Below are 18376 nucleotides of genomic sequence, written 5' to 3' on the forward strand. Positions count from 1 at the left end.
CCCCCCCCCCCCCCCCCCCCCCGCACATGGGAGCAGGGCTGGGCCACTCAGCTGGGAGGTGGGTCTGGTCAAGGGGCCTCCACAAGCTGTCCTAGCCACACCAGCCTGGTGTAGGGCGGGGTGGCACACGAGCACTTCCGGCCCCTTCACCCGCCCGGACAGACATCAGTAATCACTGGCTGCCAGAGCCATCTTCCACGCTGCTGTGCGTCTAAGCAGTTGGTTCCAGGTGATTCCTGGCCTGCTCCACCGTCACTGTGCACGGGGCAGGCTCCTGGGCGCAGGGCTGGATCCCAGCCTGGCTGTGTGCAGGCACCATCCTGCTCCATGCAACAGCGTCTGTCTGTCTGGGTTCTGAGGCTCGCACAGACCCACGTCTCCAAGCCTGGAAAGCGGTGGTCAGAGCTGGATTCTCTGGCTGGGAGGGTCCCACCTCCCAGGTCACCGCCCACGTCCCAGCCTCCACCTGCTCCCAGGAGAGTCCCAATTCCTCCATCCCCTCTGCATCCCAGCAGCACGTGGACCCCAGGGGGACAGCTGCACCAGGAGGGGAGCAGAGTGACTCTCCAGGCGCATGTTTAAGCCGGGAGCCCCGGTCTGGAGGGAGGAAGGCCGGGCCCAGACACCCCCAGACCAAGGGGTCAGATCGCAGCACGGGGGTCATTGGGTCTGGGGGCCCCAGATGTCACACGGAAGGCTTTGCAGAGATGGGGTGCAGGAGCCGGACTTGGCAAGGCAGCACGGGGCTGCTGGGCAGAGGACAAGGCAGCAGGTGCTTGGGGGGGCAGACGCCCAGCGGGGTGACTGCAAGCCCAGCAGCTGGACTCCGGCCAGGTCCCTGGGGAGCCTTAGAGGGTTGTTGATCCGGATGGGGCTGTGAGCTGGGTGTCAGGGACCCTTCAGGCTGACTGGAGGCACCACAACCACCCAGCTGCCCCTTGGCCCCCACCCCGCCGCAGGGTCCACCCAGGGCCTTAAACTGCCCCCAACCCCCACCCCATCCTTTTCCTGCCCTTGGCTGTGGAGGCTAAGAATAGATCCTCCCTGCCTGGCCCCCACCGGAAACCAGCCCCGGGGGGCGCATCCTGAGCCTGGCCTCTGTTCCCACCATCTGGTCCTCCCTAGCCTCCGAGCTGAGTGAGTGGGGCGGGGTTGGGGAGGGAGGCCGGGAGGGGGCGGAAGCCGGAGCTGTGTGCAAATCCCACCCACACGGGGCCTTGGATGCCTCATTTCCTCCCTCTGGACCTCAGTTTCCCCTTCTTTTTTTTTTTTTTTTCAAAGATGTTATGTTTTTAAGTCCTCTCCGCACCTAACGTGGGGCTGGAAGTCACAACCCTGAGATCAAGAGCTGCGTGCTCTACCGACTGAGCCGGCCAGGCGCCCCTCAGTTTCCCCATCTTTCCCCCACTGCCTCGAAGAGTTGTGGTGCTGCCCAGACTCAGGACAGGCCAAGGGCCCTTCTCCGACGCCGGCTGTGGCCGTTTCCCAGAAAGGACACTGTCCTTGTTATCTCGGGCAGAGGAAGTGGGAAGGGAGCAGTGTCCTTCAAGTCCCCCCACATCTGTGGCCCCAGCTCCACGTCCTCTTTCCACCACATCTGCTTGCCTTGTGATTTCCCAAAGCCTCGTGCTCCCTCTCCTCCCCAAAGTTTTTAAAGGTAATTTCTGTCACAACGATACCTCTTTGCCCCAGGGGACTCCTATTCATCCTACAAAGCCCCAGTTCTCACACCTTCTTCCCTCAGAATGCCTTCCTGGTTCACCTCTGGGCCGCTTTCAGCCTTGTCACTTCCTCTGGCCCCAGCCTGACCGCAGGGGGCTGGACTCTGTCCCGCTCTGTCTTTCTCCAGCGGGAGGGCATCCTCGAGGGTAGAAATGATGCAGAATTGTCCCACCACCACGTGGACTAGGACACAGAGTTGCTCTTAAAGAGGGTTGGGGGGTAGCAAGACTGCCTGTGCGAGCAGGGCTTTACAAAGGAGGGGCCTTGGAGCCAGGGCTCTGCCAGACGCTTGAGTTGGGGAGACCCCTTACCAAGGAGGAGAAGTTAAGAGTTAACCGCTGAATCCTCAGCGCCTCAGACAATGGGATAGGACAGGGGAGGGGCCGTCTGGAAGGACGCTGGGTGGGGTGTGCGCTAAGGCCTGGAGGCCGGAAGGATGGTGGGGTGGGGAGCCAGAAAAGGGTGTCAGGACACGCAGGGCAGGGGAGGGCAGAAGCACGGCCTCCTCACTCAGAGCCAGACCTTGCATGTCCTTCCCAGGCCCCCGAGGACTGGGTGGGGCAGGGTCAAGGCCAAACCAGCTAGTCCTGGCCCACTGCAGGCCCGAACCTGGGGCCAGTGAGGTCCCGGGTCGCCCCTTCACGCCCAAATCCTCGTCTCCACGCGGCTTCAAAGGCTGACCTCGGGCCTGTGGACCCCCTTCGCCCACCTGAGGCCCAACCTTACTTTTCTCCAGGGCAGCCTCTGGGGGCCTTGGCTCCAGCCACGCCCGGCCTCATCACCCTCTACTTTTGTGACCCATGAGACCCCGGCCCAGAGCACTGGGTCTGGGGGTCTTCAAGGAAGCCGACGCTGCCTGGGAGCCCCTTGCCAAGCCCTGCTTCCAGTTCCCTGGGTTCACCCGCCCTCCCTCTGCGGGTCACTGGCCTGGGCTTCCTTCCCACCCCGCACAGGGATTGGGGATGGAGGGGGTGGGGAACGGACCTCCTCAACGCCCCCCGCAGGGGTTGCCCTTCCATCTCCAGCCCCACCGCCATCTCCAAGTCTTTGTCCTCACAGGACCCTCCCCCTGGAATGCCAGACCCACCACCCCGCCACTGACCTGATCCGGGAGAAACCCTGCCCGAGCAGGATGCCCACAGAGCTGCGCCCTGAGCGTCTTGGCGCCCCTCCCCTCTAAACAGACCCTGCATTGATTGGGTACCTACTGTGTGCCAGGCCCCAGCCCACCAGGTTCGCCAGCGTAGAGCCCTGGGCGGGGGTCTGGGCGCCTCGGGGGCTGATTCCGCCCGCGGGCCCCGCCCCTGCCGGCCTTGGGTGCTGCCCAGATGGTGAATAATGCGGGGCCTGGCGGCGGGAGCGCGAAGAGGGGGCCCGGCTCGGGCGGGCCCGGGGCCGAAAGCTCCCGAGTGGGCGCCGGCCACCCGCATCCCTGTCCCTGCGCCCAGGGGGACGCGCTCACTCCCCCGGGCGGGCTGGGGGGCGCCCACTGACCCCCATCAGCCGGGCCGTACCAGAGGGGCGTGGCCAGTGCAGGGGGAGGGGCCGGTAGGGACGGACCGAGAGACAGACAGACAAGGACAGACAGGGCGCGGGCTGCGGAGCGCAGCCCCCGGCCTGGGCTATTTTTAGCCCCCGCGGACCCCCCCCTCCGGGCCGCGAGGGCTCGTCGCCCCTCCTCCAGCCCCGGAGGACCTCGCGCACCCCGGCGTCCAGAGCTGCCGCGCCTTCCATTTGTGCCCTGCGGGGACGTGGCAGCGCCTGGGTCCTCTGGGCGGCCCGCCCCCGGCCGTGACTCGGTTTCCCCAAAGGCCCCGGGGAGGCCGGGCCGTCCTGCTCCCCGCTTCGCCTTTCCCGGCCTGGGCCCGGCCCCGGACCCAGCACGCCCGCCCGCGGCGACCCCAGCGCGTCCCACCGGTCATCGTCTCCAGGTGAGGCCCGGCCGCCAGGTTAGGGGCGGGGCGTAAGAGCGGCCAGGGTGTGTCCTGCAGTGGCCCGCCCTGCTGTGGGTGTGTCCCCTTGCGCCGGTCCCGCAGCCAGGTGCTGGGTGTCCGGGCGTTGTGTAGACCGGATCCGTGTCAGGACGCGGCGGTGGCGCCCCCGCGGTCCGCCCTGGGCCCGTCCCAGTGCGGCTGAGGACCTGCTGCGTGTGGTTTCCCTGGGTGGCGCTGGGAGGCTCAGGGTCCTTTGAGGCGGCAGGAAGGGTGCGAGGCGCTGGGTGTGGCTGTGAGCAAGTGTGTGCGTGCACTTGTGTGTGTGTGTGCGTGCGCACATGCAATGGTGGGTCTCAGCACACGTCTGCACGATCTAACTCAGCGTCCACCGCCAAAGGCCCGGGAGCCTGTCCCCTCACCCCACACCTGCCCTCCTGTGCAGCCCTCCTGGTAGCTGAGTGGTGAGCCCTCCAGGGCACCCACTGTACAGATGAGGAAACTGAGGCTCGCAGGGGCCCCTTGAGTCAGGGCGCAGGCGGGGCTCACCCCTAGTCGGGCTGACTGCGGAGGCCCCACTCTGCACCCTCTGAGGTGGGGACCGGGTCGGTGTCACAAACAGGAAAAGTTCCCGGAAATTAAGCCTTGTGGTGTGGTGAAGAGACGTGGGGGCAGGCCTGGGGACTGGCAGGGGCCCTGCCCGTGTGTGTGCGCGTCCCCGCGGGTGTCTGTGGAGGGGTCCACGCCCGTGAGCCTGCGAGGCGGCATCAGGCACGGGCTGCCCAGGCCTCTGCAGTTTCACGCCAAAGGGCGGCGGCGGTCACTTGACCGGCGCTCGGAGGACTCAGCAGTCGTGCTGGGGGCCACCGCGGGGCTGTCCCCGTGCACATGGCCAGCCAGGAGATAAGCGTGGGGCGCACCAGGAGCCGGAAAGACTCTGGGGGGGGGGGGGCACCACGGAGGCAAAGGCTCAGTGGGAGCAAGTCAGGTATCAGCCAGAATGCCAGCAGGGGACTTAGTGTCCCCGTTTTCTTCATTTCGCGGGGGGCGGGGGAACACTGAGGCTTGGCGGTGTTGGCCCCCAGCTTGGCAGTGGCAGATCAGGGACTCCAGTCCCAATTCGTGAGAGGTCAGCATCGCCACCGCGGGGAGTCTGGGTGGGCCTGGAGACCGGCAGCCTTGCCAGCCGGGGGATGGAGTGTTGAGCGGAGGCAGACGTGTTGAGAGAAGGCTGGCTCCCTGGAGCGGGTGGAGGAGACCGGGCCAGCGGTGACCGACAGGCAGAGGAGGGGCCTGGCGCATGGGAACCAGAGATCACATTCCACAGGGGGCTGGGCTTCGGAGGGCCCAGCCCGGTGTGTGTGCCTCTGGGGCAGGACGCCCCACCCCCCCGTGGCCCAGCCTCCCCCAGGTGGGCTGATGAGAACTGAGTGTCCCTCCTCCAGGAAGGACCAGGAGTTGAAACCAAAGTTGTGGATCCCAGGACCCAGCCACATTCCCATCAAAGTTCTGGAACTTCCGCCCCTTGGAATTCTGGACTCAAGGCCTCCTGGGTTCCAGAACCATGAGCTCGTTAGAATTCCAGAGCCGTGGTCCTTCAAAGCCCAAACCTCCCCACTCTTGGGCCATGGAATCCTGGGTTTGTCCAACAAATTTCGGAGGGGGGGAGAGTCTGGAGTTCATGCTTCCTGTGAAGCACAGAGAGGGCGATGGACTCCCCTGAGGGCCACGCAGGGCTGACTCTGGCCCTCGAGCTATGATGACAGTCCCCTGCAGGGTGAGGGCCCTGCCATCCCTCCCAGCCAATCTGGGAGGGGAAAGGAGGCCTTGCCAGGGGCCCCTATGGGCCTGGCCGTGCGCGTGCCTAGGGAACTTGAGACAGTCGCTATCTCCTGAACCTGTGGGGGGACTGGAAACCACGGGCCCATGGCCAGAGGGAGTCATGCCAGTTTCCAGCCTCCCCCCAGGCCAAGGGCTCTGGGTCACGGGTTTGTTCCCAGACGGAGAGGCCTGAGGAGGGCTCAGGGTGGGCGGCCCCGGGCAAATGAGAAGTGCATGAGCTCCCGCACAGGGTTGCGGCCGTGAGCCCCGCGAGGCGCTGGTGGTCACTCCAGGCTGAGGTCGGGGCAGTGGCCGAAGGACAGCCCAAGTCCCCAGGAAGGTTCAGGTACTGTGTACCAGCTCTCGAGGGAGAGAGAGCCCTGTCCTAAGAGCAATCCAGATGCCGGCCAGACCTGTGGCCGCACCGAGCACGGCCCTGCTCCGCAGTGGAGGGAAGACTGCGGTCACCGTGGACGGACCCACACGGCCGCCCGCCTCTCTCCGGGCCTCGTTTTCCCGCTCCGGCCCCCACCCTGCCGAAGTGGCGATGGCCTTGGCTCTCAGCCTGGGAGCGAAGCTCAGTGTGGCTGTCAGGGGCTGGTTAATTTATGAGGAGCGATTAGGAGTCGCTGAGCAGAGGGGCCAGGCCAGCGCGCCGATTAGCAAGCCGGCGGCCACGGGTACCCGCCAAGAGCCAGGTCAAAGCCCTGTACTCAGATTAGCTCATTCCCATCATCCACCCCATTTTACAGAAAGGAAAACTGGAGCACTGGTCAGTGACAGGGCTCGTGGCAAAGCCTGGATTCAAGACTGGCCGGACCCGCTCTTTAGAAAATTCTGTCCCTTAGGGAAAATTCCAATGATACCGACCCTCCACGCCCAGGGCCCACATCCTCCCTCCCACTGGCAGGCCCGCGAATCATTTACACACACTTACCCTTAACAAGGCCTGGACTTACATCTCAGATCAACTCAGGCCGGGCTGTGGGACCTTGGACAAGAGACTTAACCCCTCTGATGCCTCCATCCTCCCCCTCTGCAAAACGGGGATCACAGTAGGAGCTTTCTGAGCTCTAACTGCCTGGCACGTGTGTCCTGACCCCAGCCGCCCACCTGTGCCCTCTCTGCCCTCCCCCTGGGGCCACCTCACTGGCCACACAGGGAGACCTGCGGTGTGGACCCAGAGCAGGAGGCCAGGGACCTGCCAGCTAGGCCCCAGCGCCCCCGACAGCCTCCGTGGTGTGTCCTTCTCTGGCACTGGGAGCTGTTCTCTGAATGGTCTCTTGTTTTATTTATATGCGACACCCCCACATCTGGTCTGTCCGTCCACACTCGCAGCAGCTAGGCCCCGGCGTCTCCAGTGTCCTCCCGCAGCCCCACAGAGTAACAGGTCCCTCTCGCTGCCATTTATAGCTCGTCCCTGGGGAGTCTGTGGCTCCAAATGAGCTGGGGTTTTTTTTCTGTTATTCCCAGAATGGAACTGGATTTCTGGGTTTATTTCTCATTATAAAAACAATGCCATGAAAATGGGGAAAAAAAGAATCCACATGATCCCAACATGGGTAAGGAAGCGTCTTCTGAAAACGCCGAGGGTGTCGGGCCTCCCGCGTGTGTGCAGGCGCTATCGTGACCTCAGAGCTGGTGTGAGAGCCCGTGACCTCTGGCCGCCAGCCCGCCACCCTCCTCACCTTGCACGCATCCCGTCCCCCAGCGGCTGAACTCTGTCCTGGATTCTGCAGTCGGCCAAGGGCTCAGCCGGGTGACAAGCGAGTGGGGCCGTGGAGCCCAGAGGGAAGAAGTCACTTGCCTGGGGTCGCGCGGGGGGCACCAGGGCTGCGTTTCCAGCCCAGAGCTTCTTGGTTCTTCTCTATGACCCCGAAAAGACTCCCGGTGCTCTCCAGGGTCCGCAGAGCAGACAGCACGGGTCCTCTGCATCGTGGGTCGCTGAGTCTGGGGCAGGACAGAGCTGGAACTAGTAGTGCTGGGAGCCATTATGCTGGCGCTACTGGTAATAGTAATGTGGAGTGGGGAGCGAGATGGGTCAGGACAGGCTTCTTCAAAAAGGGGATATTTGAACTGGGGCATCGAAGATTGTGTAGGAGTTCGCCGGGCCCCGCCAGATGAAAACGCACAAGGAATCACCAGCAAATCTTCTCTCTGCTCCCCCAGGTGTGCCTGAGCCAGCGCCCGCTCTCCCCACCAGCAGCCTCGGCCCGATGGGGTGCTGACCTGCCCCTCCCCGCTGTGGCGCCATGTGGCCCAACGGCACTTCTCCGGGGCCCTGCTTCCGGCCAACCAACATCACCCTGGAAGAGCGGCGCCTGATTGCCTCTCCCTGGTTCGCCGCCTCCTTCTGCCTGGTGGGCCTGGCGTCCAACCTGCTGGCGCTGAGCGTGCTGGCAGGGGCGCGGCAGGGCAGCTCGTACGCACGCTCCTCCTTCCTCACCTTCCTCTGCGGCCTGGTGCTCACCGACTTCATGGGGCTGCTGGTCACCGGCGTGATCGTGGTGTCCCAGCACGCCATCCTCTTCGACTGGCGCGCCGTGGACCCCAGCTGCCGCCTCTGCCAGTTCATGGGCGTCGTCATGGTCTTTTTTGGCCTCTGCCCGCTGTTGCTGGGGGCCGCCATGGCCTCGGAGCGCTACCTGGGCATCACCCGGCCCTTCTCGCGCCCCGCGGTGGCCTCGCAGCGCCGGGCCTGGGCCACGGTGGGGCTGGTGTGGGCGTTGGCGCTGGCGCTGGGCCTGCTGCCCCTGCTGGGTGTGGGCCGCTACACCGTGCAGTACCCCGGCTCCTGGTGCTTCCTCACGCTCGGCGCCCAGCCGGGGGACGTGGCCTTCGGCCTGCTCTTCACGCTCCTCGGCAGCTTCTCGGTGGGGCTGTCCTTCCTGCTCAACACGATCAGCGTGGCCACTCTCTGCCACGTCTACCATGGGCAGGAGGCCGCCCAGCAGCGCCCGCGGGACTGCGAGGTCGAGATGATGGCTCAGCTCATGGGCATCATGGTGGTGGCCAGCATCTGCTGGATGCCGCTGCTGGTGAGTGGTGAGCGGGGGCTCTGCTCGGGGCTCCTGCCGCCCTTGGGGACTGGGCTCCAGTTCACCCACAGGGGGTTTCTTGATTTATCTTTAAAGATTTTACTTATTTGAAAGAGAGAGAGAGCGCGCAAGCTTGCGCAGGGGGAGCGGTGGGCGGAGGGAGAGGGAGAGGCAGACTCCCCACGGAGCAGGGAGCGCGATAGGGGCCTTGATCCCAGGACCCTGAGATCATGACCTGAGCCGAAGGCAGACGCTTCACCGACTGAGCCACCCGGGTGCCCCTCCACAGGGAATTTAAATCCTCAGGTTCTCATCCACCCAAGAAAATATGGGCACAGACCCCCCGTGTTCGAGTGTCCCTCCTTGAGGAGCTCATGAACAAGACACAGATAACCTCCAACCGGGGGGCAGGACTGGGATGCCCGGGGAGGGGCTTCCAAGGTTCTATCTGGGGTATCAGAAAAAGTTTTCCAGAGAAGGGGCATTGGAGCTGGGGTTTTGAAGGATACTTAGGAGTTTACCTACTAAACAAAACCAAGGAAGGCATTCTAGGTAGTGTCACTGAATCATCAAACATTTCCCAAATCTACTTTGTGCCTAGTTCTAGGCTGAAACTCACCTCTGCCCAGATTTTCTGAGTCAGGGGAGCTTGGCTGAAGTCCTTCCACTGATCAGCGTAGTTGGCCGTTTGAGGTGGTTTTTTTTCCATTTCTGATTTGGCCAGGACATGTCTAGAGTTTGAAGTCAGACACTCGATTTCCAACCCATGACCAACAAGGACCAGTTCTGTGACTCTGGCTCTGGGCTCCCCTCCTCCAGCCTTGGTGTCTGATTATGGGGATTAAAAAGGTGTCTGCCCTTCCGAGTGATGGGGAGGTTGAAATGAACTCATTAATCATTTGCTCCTTCAGCAAACACTTCATGAGTGACTCCTATGTTCCAGACTCTGGTCTAGACACTGAGGACACAGCAGAGAACAGAAGTGACAGAGATCCTTCCGGGAGCTCTTGCCAGTGGGGAAGGCAGACCGTAAACATAGCATATGGATGCGGGAAGAGGTAGAGAGTAGGAAGTGAAAAGAGCTAGAACAAAACCCAGACCTGCAGGGGTGCTGGCCGGCCCAGCCGGAGGAGCGCACGACTCTTCAGCTCGGGGCTGTGAGTTCGAGCCCCCCATTGGGTGTAGAGATGCTTAAAGATAAAATCTTAAAAAACAAACCACATCTTGCAAATGGAGAGACCACAAATTTGTTTTGCTTTGCTTTTGCTCTGTTTTTTGTTTTGCTAAGAATTTTTTACAAATGTGCAAAAAAAAAAAAAAAGTGCAAAGAAGCATCACAGTTTGATACTTTGTGACACATGACAATGACATGGAATTCAGATCTCCGCATCCAGAAATAAAGTCCTGTGAGAACACAGCCACACCCATGTGCTTCCTTGTCACCTTGGGGCTGCCGAGCCTCGCTGGGGCACAGACCATGTTCGGAATATTTATTACACGGCCCTTGAAGAGAAGTGTGCCACCAAGGGGGACCCAGGAGTCATCTAACGATTCAGGGAGATTCTACCTAGGATGCCTTCCTGGGTTTTATCTAGCAGTGAAACTCCTACCCATGCTTCAGAGCCCCAGCTCCAATGGTTCAGAGCAGAGCGGGGCCCATTCTGGGTGTCCCAAGAGACTGGGGCAGATTGTGGTCAGGGACCTCTCGGTGAAGGTGACATTTGAGCAAAGACATGGTGGAGGTGAGTATGTGAACTGTGTGGAGATCTGGGGGCAGAAGGATTCCAGGAAGAGGGCACGGCACATGCAAAGGCCCTGGGGCAGGACCCTGCCTGGCATGTTGAAAGACCAGTGAGGAGGAGCAGAGTGGGTGAGGGGGAGAGAGGGAGGAGGGGACGGTGGGGAGGGGATGGGTCATGCAGGGCCTAGGAGACCGCAGGGAGGACGTGGGCTTTTCCCCCAGGGAGGTGGGAGCCCTGGAGGGCTGTGGGGAGAGCAGGGTGGGCCCTGACTCAAGTGCTGCCCATAAATATTAAGGGTGATAATAATAATAAGTGAATATGTAAATATCCTCAGATCCATGAGAACAGGCCTGGGAAGGGCACCCCCAGGACAGGACAGGAGCACATCTGCCATCCAGAAGCAGCATTCTGTGGCTGCCGCTCCCGTGGGAACCCACTGGTGCCCGCCGCTGGGACCCACCCCAGGAACTGACTCCTTGTAGGCTCTCTGCTTCCCTCCCCTGGTAAAGATGCACACACCTGTCACCTCACAAGGACCCTGACCTCCAGCAGACTCGTCCATGCTGCCTCCCCTCGCTCTCCTCCCTCCCCTCCCTCCCCTCCAGCCTCCAGTCTCTCCAGATGCCCAGATTGGGCTCTGTCCTGCTCTGAACCATTGGAGCTGGGGCTTTGAAGTATGAATAGGAGTTTACTCGCTAGACATCAGGGGCAAGGCGTCCCTGTCCTTAGGTAGAATCGCTGAATCATGAAACGATCCTGAGTCCCCTCTGTGGGCAAACTTCTCTCTAAAGGGCCATATGGTAAATATTTTAAATGTGGCCTCTGTCACAGATACTCAACTCTGCTGAACCCATCCAAGCAGGAAAGCAGCCCCCGGAGACACGGGCGTGGCTGTGTGCCAATAGGACTCCGTGTGGAGACACCGGGATTTTAATTTCATGTCATTTTCACGTGTCACAAATGTGCCCCTTCCTATTGTTTCTCCCACTATTAGCAACGATAAAAACATTCTTAACAAAACAGTAAAACCAAACAAAAGAAAAAGCAAACAAAACAGAAAGAGGCCCACGGCCATCTGCTCTGAAGCCTTCCCTGGCTCCCCATTGCCCCAGAAGATAGGCCCACAGACACTGCCTTCAAACTCGCCAGGGGAACCCCTGTGTGCCAAGCAGCTTCTGCCCCCAGGTCAGCTCAGGTGCCCACTCTGCCTCCCACAGGGCCCTCGCTCCCCCTGTCATGGCTCTGTCTCCCCCACCCCCACACTGTGACGGCCCGCCACCATCCTGATGGGGCTGCAAGCCTGTGCGAGTGGTATGTGCTCTGTTGTGACCAGTGCCGTGTCTCCAGCATTGCCCAGTGCACAGTAGGTGCTCAGGAAACATTAATATAATTTTTAAGAAAGATCTTTTTTTTGAGATTTTAATATACTAAAAAATATATTTATTTATTTGAGAGAGAGAGCGAGGACAAGTTGGGGGCAGAGGCAGAGGGAGCAGCAGACCGACGTGGGGCTCAATCCTGGGACCCTGCGATCATGACCCGAGCCAAAGGCAGACGCTTAACTGACTGAGCCGCCCAGACACCCCAAAAAGATCTTATTTTTAAGTAATCTCTACGCCCAACGTGGGGCTTGAACTCACAACCCCAAGGTCAAGAATTGCATGGTCCACCGACTGAGCCAGCCAGGTGCCTCAATAGGAATATAATTTTACCATAATTTATTTTAATATAATAATTTAACACAATATGAATTATAATTATGCTTAACAATATAAAATTTAATTATAGTTATAAAATAGACTTATAACTATCACATTGTTATTGTATTATAAGTTATATTTAATCATATCAATTATACAGTTACATAATTATAATATGCAATTTTAAATACTACATAATATATAACTCTAATATATTACTATGATAATTAACAATATATTATTAAATAATTAATTTCTTACATATTTGTAAATAACTTATTACATATTATGTCATACTAAGCATAAATTTCAGTAGTAATAAAATACTTTAAATAATTCAATATACAAATTTAATATAGAATTATTTAATATAAAACCGTGTCATAAAATTATACAAAATATAAGTTTTGATATAATATAAAATTATTTAAAATAAAACATAGAGGCACTTGGGTGGCTCCGCCGGTGAAGCGTCTGCCTTCAGCTCAGGTCATGATCTCATGATCCTGGGATCGAGTCCCGCACCGGGCTCCCTGCTCAGGGGCGAGTCTGCCTCTCCCTCTGCCTCTCTCTCTCTCTCAGTAAATAAATACAATCTTTTAAAAAATAAATAAAATAAAATAAAACATATAATATAAAAATTAAATATTTAGTGTGCAATGCAATAGTATAGTTTTATATCATAAAAAGTTTATAAATTATAAAGTGTTTAATAGAATAATAACGCCGGCAGTCACAGTAACTCCACCGGCAAGTCTTTCCCACCGGATTTAACTGCGCCCAGGAGTCGGGCAGGAAAAGCGCGCTGTTTTCCTGCCCCATCCACTGAAGCTCAGAGAGGTCGGGCAGCCCTCCCCAGGTCACACAGCAAGGCGGTGACGGAGTGCCCTGGATCTCGGCGGGGTCGGGGGTTGCTGCAGGGGCCGCAGGCAGGGCTGGCGGCCGGCGCCGCCCCCCGCTAACCGCTCTGACCCTCGGCAGGTCTTCATCGCCCAGACGGTGCTGCGCAGCCCTCCCGCCATGAGCCCGACCGGGCAGCTGTCCCGAGCCACCGAGCAGCAGCTGCTCATTTACCTGCGCGTGGCCACCTGGAACCAGATCCTCGACCCCTGGGTGTACATCCTGTTTCGCCGGGCGGTGATCCGGCGCCTGCACCCTCGCCTCAGCGCCCGGTCCAGGTCTCTGTCCCTGCAGCCGCAGCTCACCCAAAGGCGCACGGTGCAATAGAGCGCGAGGGGGCAGCCGCACGGGGCGGGGGGGCAGTGTCGGGTCCTCCCAAGACCTCCGTCCTCCCTGCGGTCACAGCTGCCTGTCCCGGAATTCCAGGAGCCGGGAGTATCAGAAGGACCGAGCCTTTGAACGGCAGGATTGGGGGCTGTCCTCCATCAGCCTTGGGGACTCCCTAACTCTTCCCGGATCCCCCGTCCCCGCCCCAGGAAGGGGGGCAGGCATGTTAGGGGGTGTCTGAGGAAATGAGACTTGCAAGCCTCCCCTTCCAGAAATCCTCTGGGAATGGGGGACTCTGACCCCTGACGGTGACCTGCTTCCTGGGGTACAGTTGATCCCCTTGGACACCCCAACCCGAGAAGGCTCTGCTTAAGAAAAATATTGAATGTGCACAGGCGAGACACCCCCTCTCTTGCCGAAAAATACCTTGGCCCCCCAGCTTTGCTCTCCTTTGGGTCTGGAAGTCACCCATCTTTAAAATTCGCGCATCAGATCGCTGTTCCAGAGCGAGCCCACGCCGGGCGGAGCTGGGGAGGAGGGGCGGGGCGGAGGGGAACCTGTTCTGTTTGCTCAACACTGCAGACTCCCAGGGCCTCGAGCAAACCGCCCCCGGCCCGTAGTAGGTGCTCAATAAACATCGGTTGCAGGCACAGGGGACTGAGCCCTTGCGGAGCGCCGGTCCGCGCAGGCGCGCTTAGCACTTAGTAAAGGGCTCGGCACAGAGCGGCCGCTTAGGAAGCATCCAGTGTGGTCACGTGCACCCCCTAAACCCTCACACCTGCCCCTTCCCCTGCCTTCCCGTGAACTCCCCCCAGAATGACACACCCAGCCGCAAGGTGGAAGAGGTGCCTTTATTCCCCACGAGCCCTCGAGGTACATGAGGACAAAATTGCCTCCTGTTCCCCGTTTCTCCACCTCCTGCCTGTGCCCCCCCGCCCCACTTTCCACTCCACAGACCTGGGATCTGCTTACACCTCCCAGAGCCAGGCCCAAGTGAAACTAAACCCCTGTTTCCACTCTCCCTACTCCCCCCACCCCTACCTGCTGGGAGAATGAGGTGGCCTGCTGCTTCTAGGGGACGTAGGCTGGGAGGGGCAGGAGACTGGATGGGGGATCATGGAAGCCAAAACTGTGTCACCCTCAAGCTACAGCTCCCTTTGGTGGGGGAGGGGCCCTGACCCCCAAGGAGCAGGCCCTGACTCCTTGAGTGTGGGGGAGGGGACAGGCCTCTGGGCTAGGGATGCAGGGGGCTGGGAATGCAGGAGGGCCACCCTGGGGGCGGAACTAGAGATGATAGATATGGTGGGTGGGGTGGATTTCTGGGGTCCTAGCTGGGGCTTGGGGAAGAGGGCTGGTTTCTGGAGGGCTGACGGGACCTGTGACTGCGGGGCCAGGTGGGGAGTTGGTGAGTTGCGGCCCAGGCCGGTGTTGGCCTGTGTTCCATGTACCAGATCACGGGGCTGGGGCTGCAGCTGAGCTACTGTGCTAGGGGCCAGAGTCAGGACTCTGGATGGTGAGCCCGGGGGCTGATGTTGGGGTGGGGGAATGAGATCAGCCTGGGTTCTACGGTCAAGGCCAGGCGTCTGCAGGTGCAGTCCATTTCTAGAGCTGAGCTGGATCTTTGAGCTGGTCTGGGTTCTGGAGCTGGACTGGGTTCCAGAAACAGTCTGGGTTCTGGAATTAAGGTAACTTCCAGAGCTGGGCTGAGTTCTTGAACTGCTCTGGGTTCCAGAGCTGGACTGGGTCTCAGGGCTGAGCTGGGTTCCAGAGCTGGGTTGAATTCTTACACTGGGCTGGGTCTCTGAGGTGGCCTGGGCTCCACTGCTGAGCTGGGTTCCAGAACTGATCAGGGTTCTGGAGCTGGCTTGGGTTTCAGAGCTGAGCTGAATCTCAGAACTGATCCCGATCTCAGAGATAAACTGGGTTCTTGAGCTGAGCTGGGCTCCAGAGCTGGGTTGAATTCTTGCAGAGCTGGGCTGGCTTCCAGAACTAGTCTGGGTTCTAGAGCTGGGTTGAGTTCCAGAAAGAGGCTGGATTCTAGAACTGAGGAGAGTTCCAGAGCTGGGCTGCGTTCTTGAACTGGGCAGGCTTCCAGAGATGGGCTGTGGCTCCGAGCTGAACTGAATCCTGAGATGGAGCTGGGTCTCAGAGTTGAGCCAGGTCTCAGGGCTAGATTGAATTCCGGAGCTAAGCTGAGCTCCAGAGATGGGTTGAATTCTTACACTGCTCTGGGTCCCAGAGCTGGGCTGGGTCTTGGAGCTGAGCTGGGTTCCAGAACTGGTCTGGGTTCTAGAGATGGACTGGGTTCCAGAAATAGTCTGGGTTCTGGAACTAAGGTAAGTTCCAGAGCTGGGCTGAGTTCGTGAACTGCTTTGGGTTCCAGAGTTGGGCTGGGTCTCAGGCCTGAGCTGGGTTGCAGAACTGATCAGAGTTCTAGAGCTGTGTTGGGTTTCAGAAACAGGGTGGGTTCTGGAATCACTCTGGGTTTCCAAGTTGGGCTGAGTCTCAGGGCTGGAGTGAATCCTGGAGCTGGGCTGGGTTCCAGAGCTGGGGTGAATTCTTGAACTTGTCTGGGCCCGACAGCTTGGCTGAGCTCCAGAACTGGTCTGCTTCCCAAAGTCCAGCTTAACATCAGAGCTGCCTTGGGCTGTGGCCTGGAGCTGGTATCCAGCTGGTTGGGTTTCCGAGATGAGCTGAGTCCCAGAGGTTGACTGAGCTCCTGGACAAGTCTGGGTCCTGGAGCTGGGCCTGCTTTCAGAGCTGGAAAGATTTGTGGAGCATAAGTCTGTTGCTGCATTGGTCTGGGTCCCAAGGCTAGACCGGATTCCAGAGTTCAGCTGGATTCTGGAACTCAGTGGGGTCTCAGCAACTGACTGTGTTTGGGAGCTGGATGGGATTTCAGACCCAGTCTGTGCTTCGGAATGGAGCTGAGTTCTGGAGCTGGGTGGAGTGCCTGAACTGGACCGAGCTCTGGAAATTGCCCAGGTCTTGAAAGTGGTCTGGGTGCCAGAGTTGGACAGCATTCTAGAGCTGGTCTGCGTTCTGTAGTGAGAGCGGCACTCGGCGTCAAGCTGAGCTCTGGAGGCAGGCCTTGCCTCCAAAATGGATGGGGCTCCAGAGCTTGTCTGAATTCTGGAGAGGGACCTGGTTGTAGCACTAGGGTGGAGTCTAGAACGGGACTCAGTCTCTGTGCCGGACTCCTCGCTGGAACCGGACCAGGCCCCAGGGTGGGGGTGGGGACTTGCGTGCAGCTGGGTTTTAGAGCAGCGCAGGGATCTAGGTGCGGCCTGAGGGGCAGCTCGCATCTGGGCTCGTGTGCAGGGCTGGGCTTGGGAGCCATCTTCCGATCCTGAGCTGGTGTGGCTACTGTTGCTGGCCTGTTTCAGTCTGACCTGGGCTCCAGAACGACTGGGAGTTCCTGCGCTAGACCGGGTGTCCAGGTGTGGCTGAGTCATGGGCTCGTCTTGAGTTCCAACATCTGACTGAGTTTTATGGCAGGGCTTGGTCATAGATCTGGGCTGGCTTCCAGAACTGGGCTTGATCTCAGAGCTGGGCTGTGTCTCAAAACTTATCTGGGCTCCAGACCTTAACTTGATTTCCAAGCTTGGTTTAGCTTCAGAGCTGTCTTGGGTTCTAGGAAAGGTCTGTGTTTGGGAGCTGGGTTGGGTCTCAGAACTGTATTGCATTCTAGCGATGAACTTTGTCTCAGGGTTGGCCTGAGGTCTAGAACAGGGCTTGGTCTCAGAGCTGGGCTTGGTCTCAGAACTAGTAGGGGTTCTAGAGGTGAACTTGCTCTCAGTACTGGCCGGGGCTCTGGAGGGGGGCTGGGTCTTTGAGCTGGGTTGGGTCTCAGAAGGGGATTGGGTTCCAGAGATGAACTCAGCCTCAGAGCTGGCCTGGAGTCTAGAGTAGGGCGTGGCCTCAGAGCTGGGATTGGTCTTGAAACTGGTAGGGGCTCTAGAAGTAAACTCGGTCCCAGAGCTGTCCTGGGCTCTAGAGTGAGGCTGGGTCTCAGATCTGGGCTGGGCTCTGGTGCAGAGCTGGGCTTCGGGAACTGGCCGGGAGGGCTGGGGCGGGGGGCTGGGCTCTGGGCTGGGGCTGCGCTCGGCCCGGGGGCAGACTAGCCACAGGCCTCCCTGGCCTCGCCGATGGCCGCCCACACCTCCACCACAAACTCGTCCGGGAAGGCGAACTCGCCCAAGACGGAGTCTAAATGGTGCGCAAACTCCTGGACGCTCTGCGTCTTCTTGGACGTGTCTACCATGGTGGATGCTGTGGGCCAAGCAGGAGGGAAGGCGGGTGAGGGTGCTCCTTGGGCCTCGACTTCCCCCTGGGGCCTCTGACTCCTCCCTGCGGCCTGCCCTCCCCCCAGGGTCCACCCGGCTTACCCTGGCGCCTTACCCAGCTCTGGGTCCCGAATGCCCATGTAACTCTCCAGCAGGTCGTCCACCCTCCGAGATGCCTCCTCCTCAAATTCGCTGGGCTGGAGGGAATAGAGGCGCACAGCAGAGGGTCAGAAGCCCGGGACCCCTCCAGCCAGCCCAGTGCCCCGCAGGCCCCGGCGCTATGGTGAGAGCAGAGCCTGGAGCCGGCGCACTGGGCCACCGCCTTGCAAAGAGGACCCATTCTGCAGGTGAGGGCGCAGGCTGGACGAGGGAGAAGGTCTTACCCAAGGTCCCACTGGGTCAGCCGAAAGCTCGCTCCAAGAGCCCCTTCACTCACCACTTCCTCCACTGTGGCAGCCCCCCCAGAACGAAGACGCAGGGTCTCCCTCCCACTGGTCACTTTTGCTTCCACGGGGCTTTTGCCGCTCCTGGTCCTCTGGCTGATGGTGTCTGGGGGGATGGGAGGGGCATGTGTTCTGGGCGGATCCACATCTGTGTAAGCACTCAGAAGCTACCCGCTGAGCCTTTCTAGAACCTTCTTATCCTCCAAAGCCCTCCCTACGTCCGTGAATGAATCTTCAGAGACCCTGCTTGAGAATCTATCCTTTCTTCCCCCAAATCTCCCTCCTCTTTTTATTTTTATTTTTTAATATTTTTTAAATAATCTCTGCTCCCAGCCTGGGGCTCGAATTCACGACCCCGAGATCAAGAGTCAGATGCTTCACCGACTGAGCCCCCAGGCGCCTCTAGAATGGTGCTTTTCGAAGAGAAGTCTGTGACCCGTCAGTGTGTGAGATAAGGGACGTGCTC

The 18376-nt window shown here is 59.4% G+C and overlaps 2 protein-coding genes across 3 annotated transcripts; one reads left to right on the plus strand and one right to left on the minus strand.

Annotated features, from left to right (window-relative positions):
• Positions 1 to 3286: 3286 nt before the first annotated feature.
• TBXA2R (thromboxane A2 receptor) lies at positions 3287 to 13831 on the plus strand. The gene is made up of 3 exons (XM_040629600.1): positions 3287 to 3653; positions 7644 to 8512; positions 12936 to 13831. The coding sequence occupies exons 2-3, from the start codon at positions 7727 to 7729 to the stop codon at positions 13179 to 13181; spliced, it is 1032 nt and encodes a 343-aa protein (XP_040485534.1). The 5' UTR covers positions 3287 to 3653; positions 7644 to 7726; the 3' UTR covers positions 13182 to 13831.
• A 184-nt stretch (positions 13832 to 14015) lies between these two features.
• Positions 14016 to 18166, minus strand: LOC121102572 (mucin-5AC-like). Of its 2 annotated transcripts, none has more exons than XM_040629599.1 (3): positions 17904 to 18165; positions 17570 to 17664; positions 14016 to 17453 (listed from the first exon to the last, which is right to left on the minus strand). In XM_040629599.1, the coding sequence occupies exons 2-3, from the start codon at positions 17605 to 17607 to the stop codon at positions 14327 to 14329; spliced, it is 3165 nt and encodes a 1054-aa protein (XP_040485533.1). In that variant the 5' UTR covers positions 17608 to 17664; positions 17904 to 18165; the 3' UTR covers positions 14016 to 14326. The 2 variants fall into 2 exon arrangements, 1 of the variants encoding a protein (XP_040485533.1); XR_005834664.1 differs by having other exon boundaries at positions 17311 to 17453; positions 17583 to 17664; positions 17904 to 18166.
• Between the last annotated feature and the right edge of the window lie 210 nt (positions 18167 to 18376).

The sequence above is a fragment of the Ursus maritimus genome, unplaced genomic scaffold (genome assembly GCF_017311325.1).
Source record: "Ursus maritimus isolate PB19 unplaced genomic scaffold, ASM1731132v1 scaffold_14, whole genome shotgun sequence".
Taxonomy (NCBI): Eukaryota; Metazoa; Chordata; class Mammalia; order Carnivora; family Ursidae; genus Ursus; species Ursus maritimus.

Coding starts and splice junctions, on each gene's coding strand:
- TBXA2R (XM_040629600.1), top strand. CDS start 7,727: ATGTGGCCCAACGGCACTTCTCCGGGGCCCTGCTTCCGGCCAACCAAC. Junction 8,513..12,935: donor TCTGCTGGATGCCGCTGCTG/GTGAGTGGTGAG, acceptor GACCCTCGGCAG/GTCTTCATCGCCCAGACGGT.
- LOC121102572 (XM_040629599.1), bottom strand. CDS start 17,607: ATGGGCATTCGGGACCCAGAGCTGGGTAAGGCGCCAGG. Junction 17,454..17,569: donor GAGCTGGGTAAGGCGCCAGG/GTAAGCCGGGTG, acceptor CTTGGCCCACAG/CATCCACCATGGTAGACACG.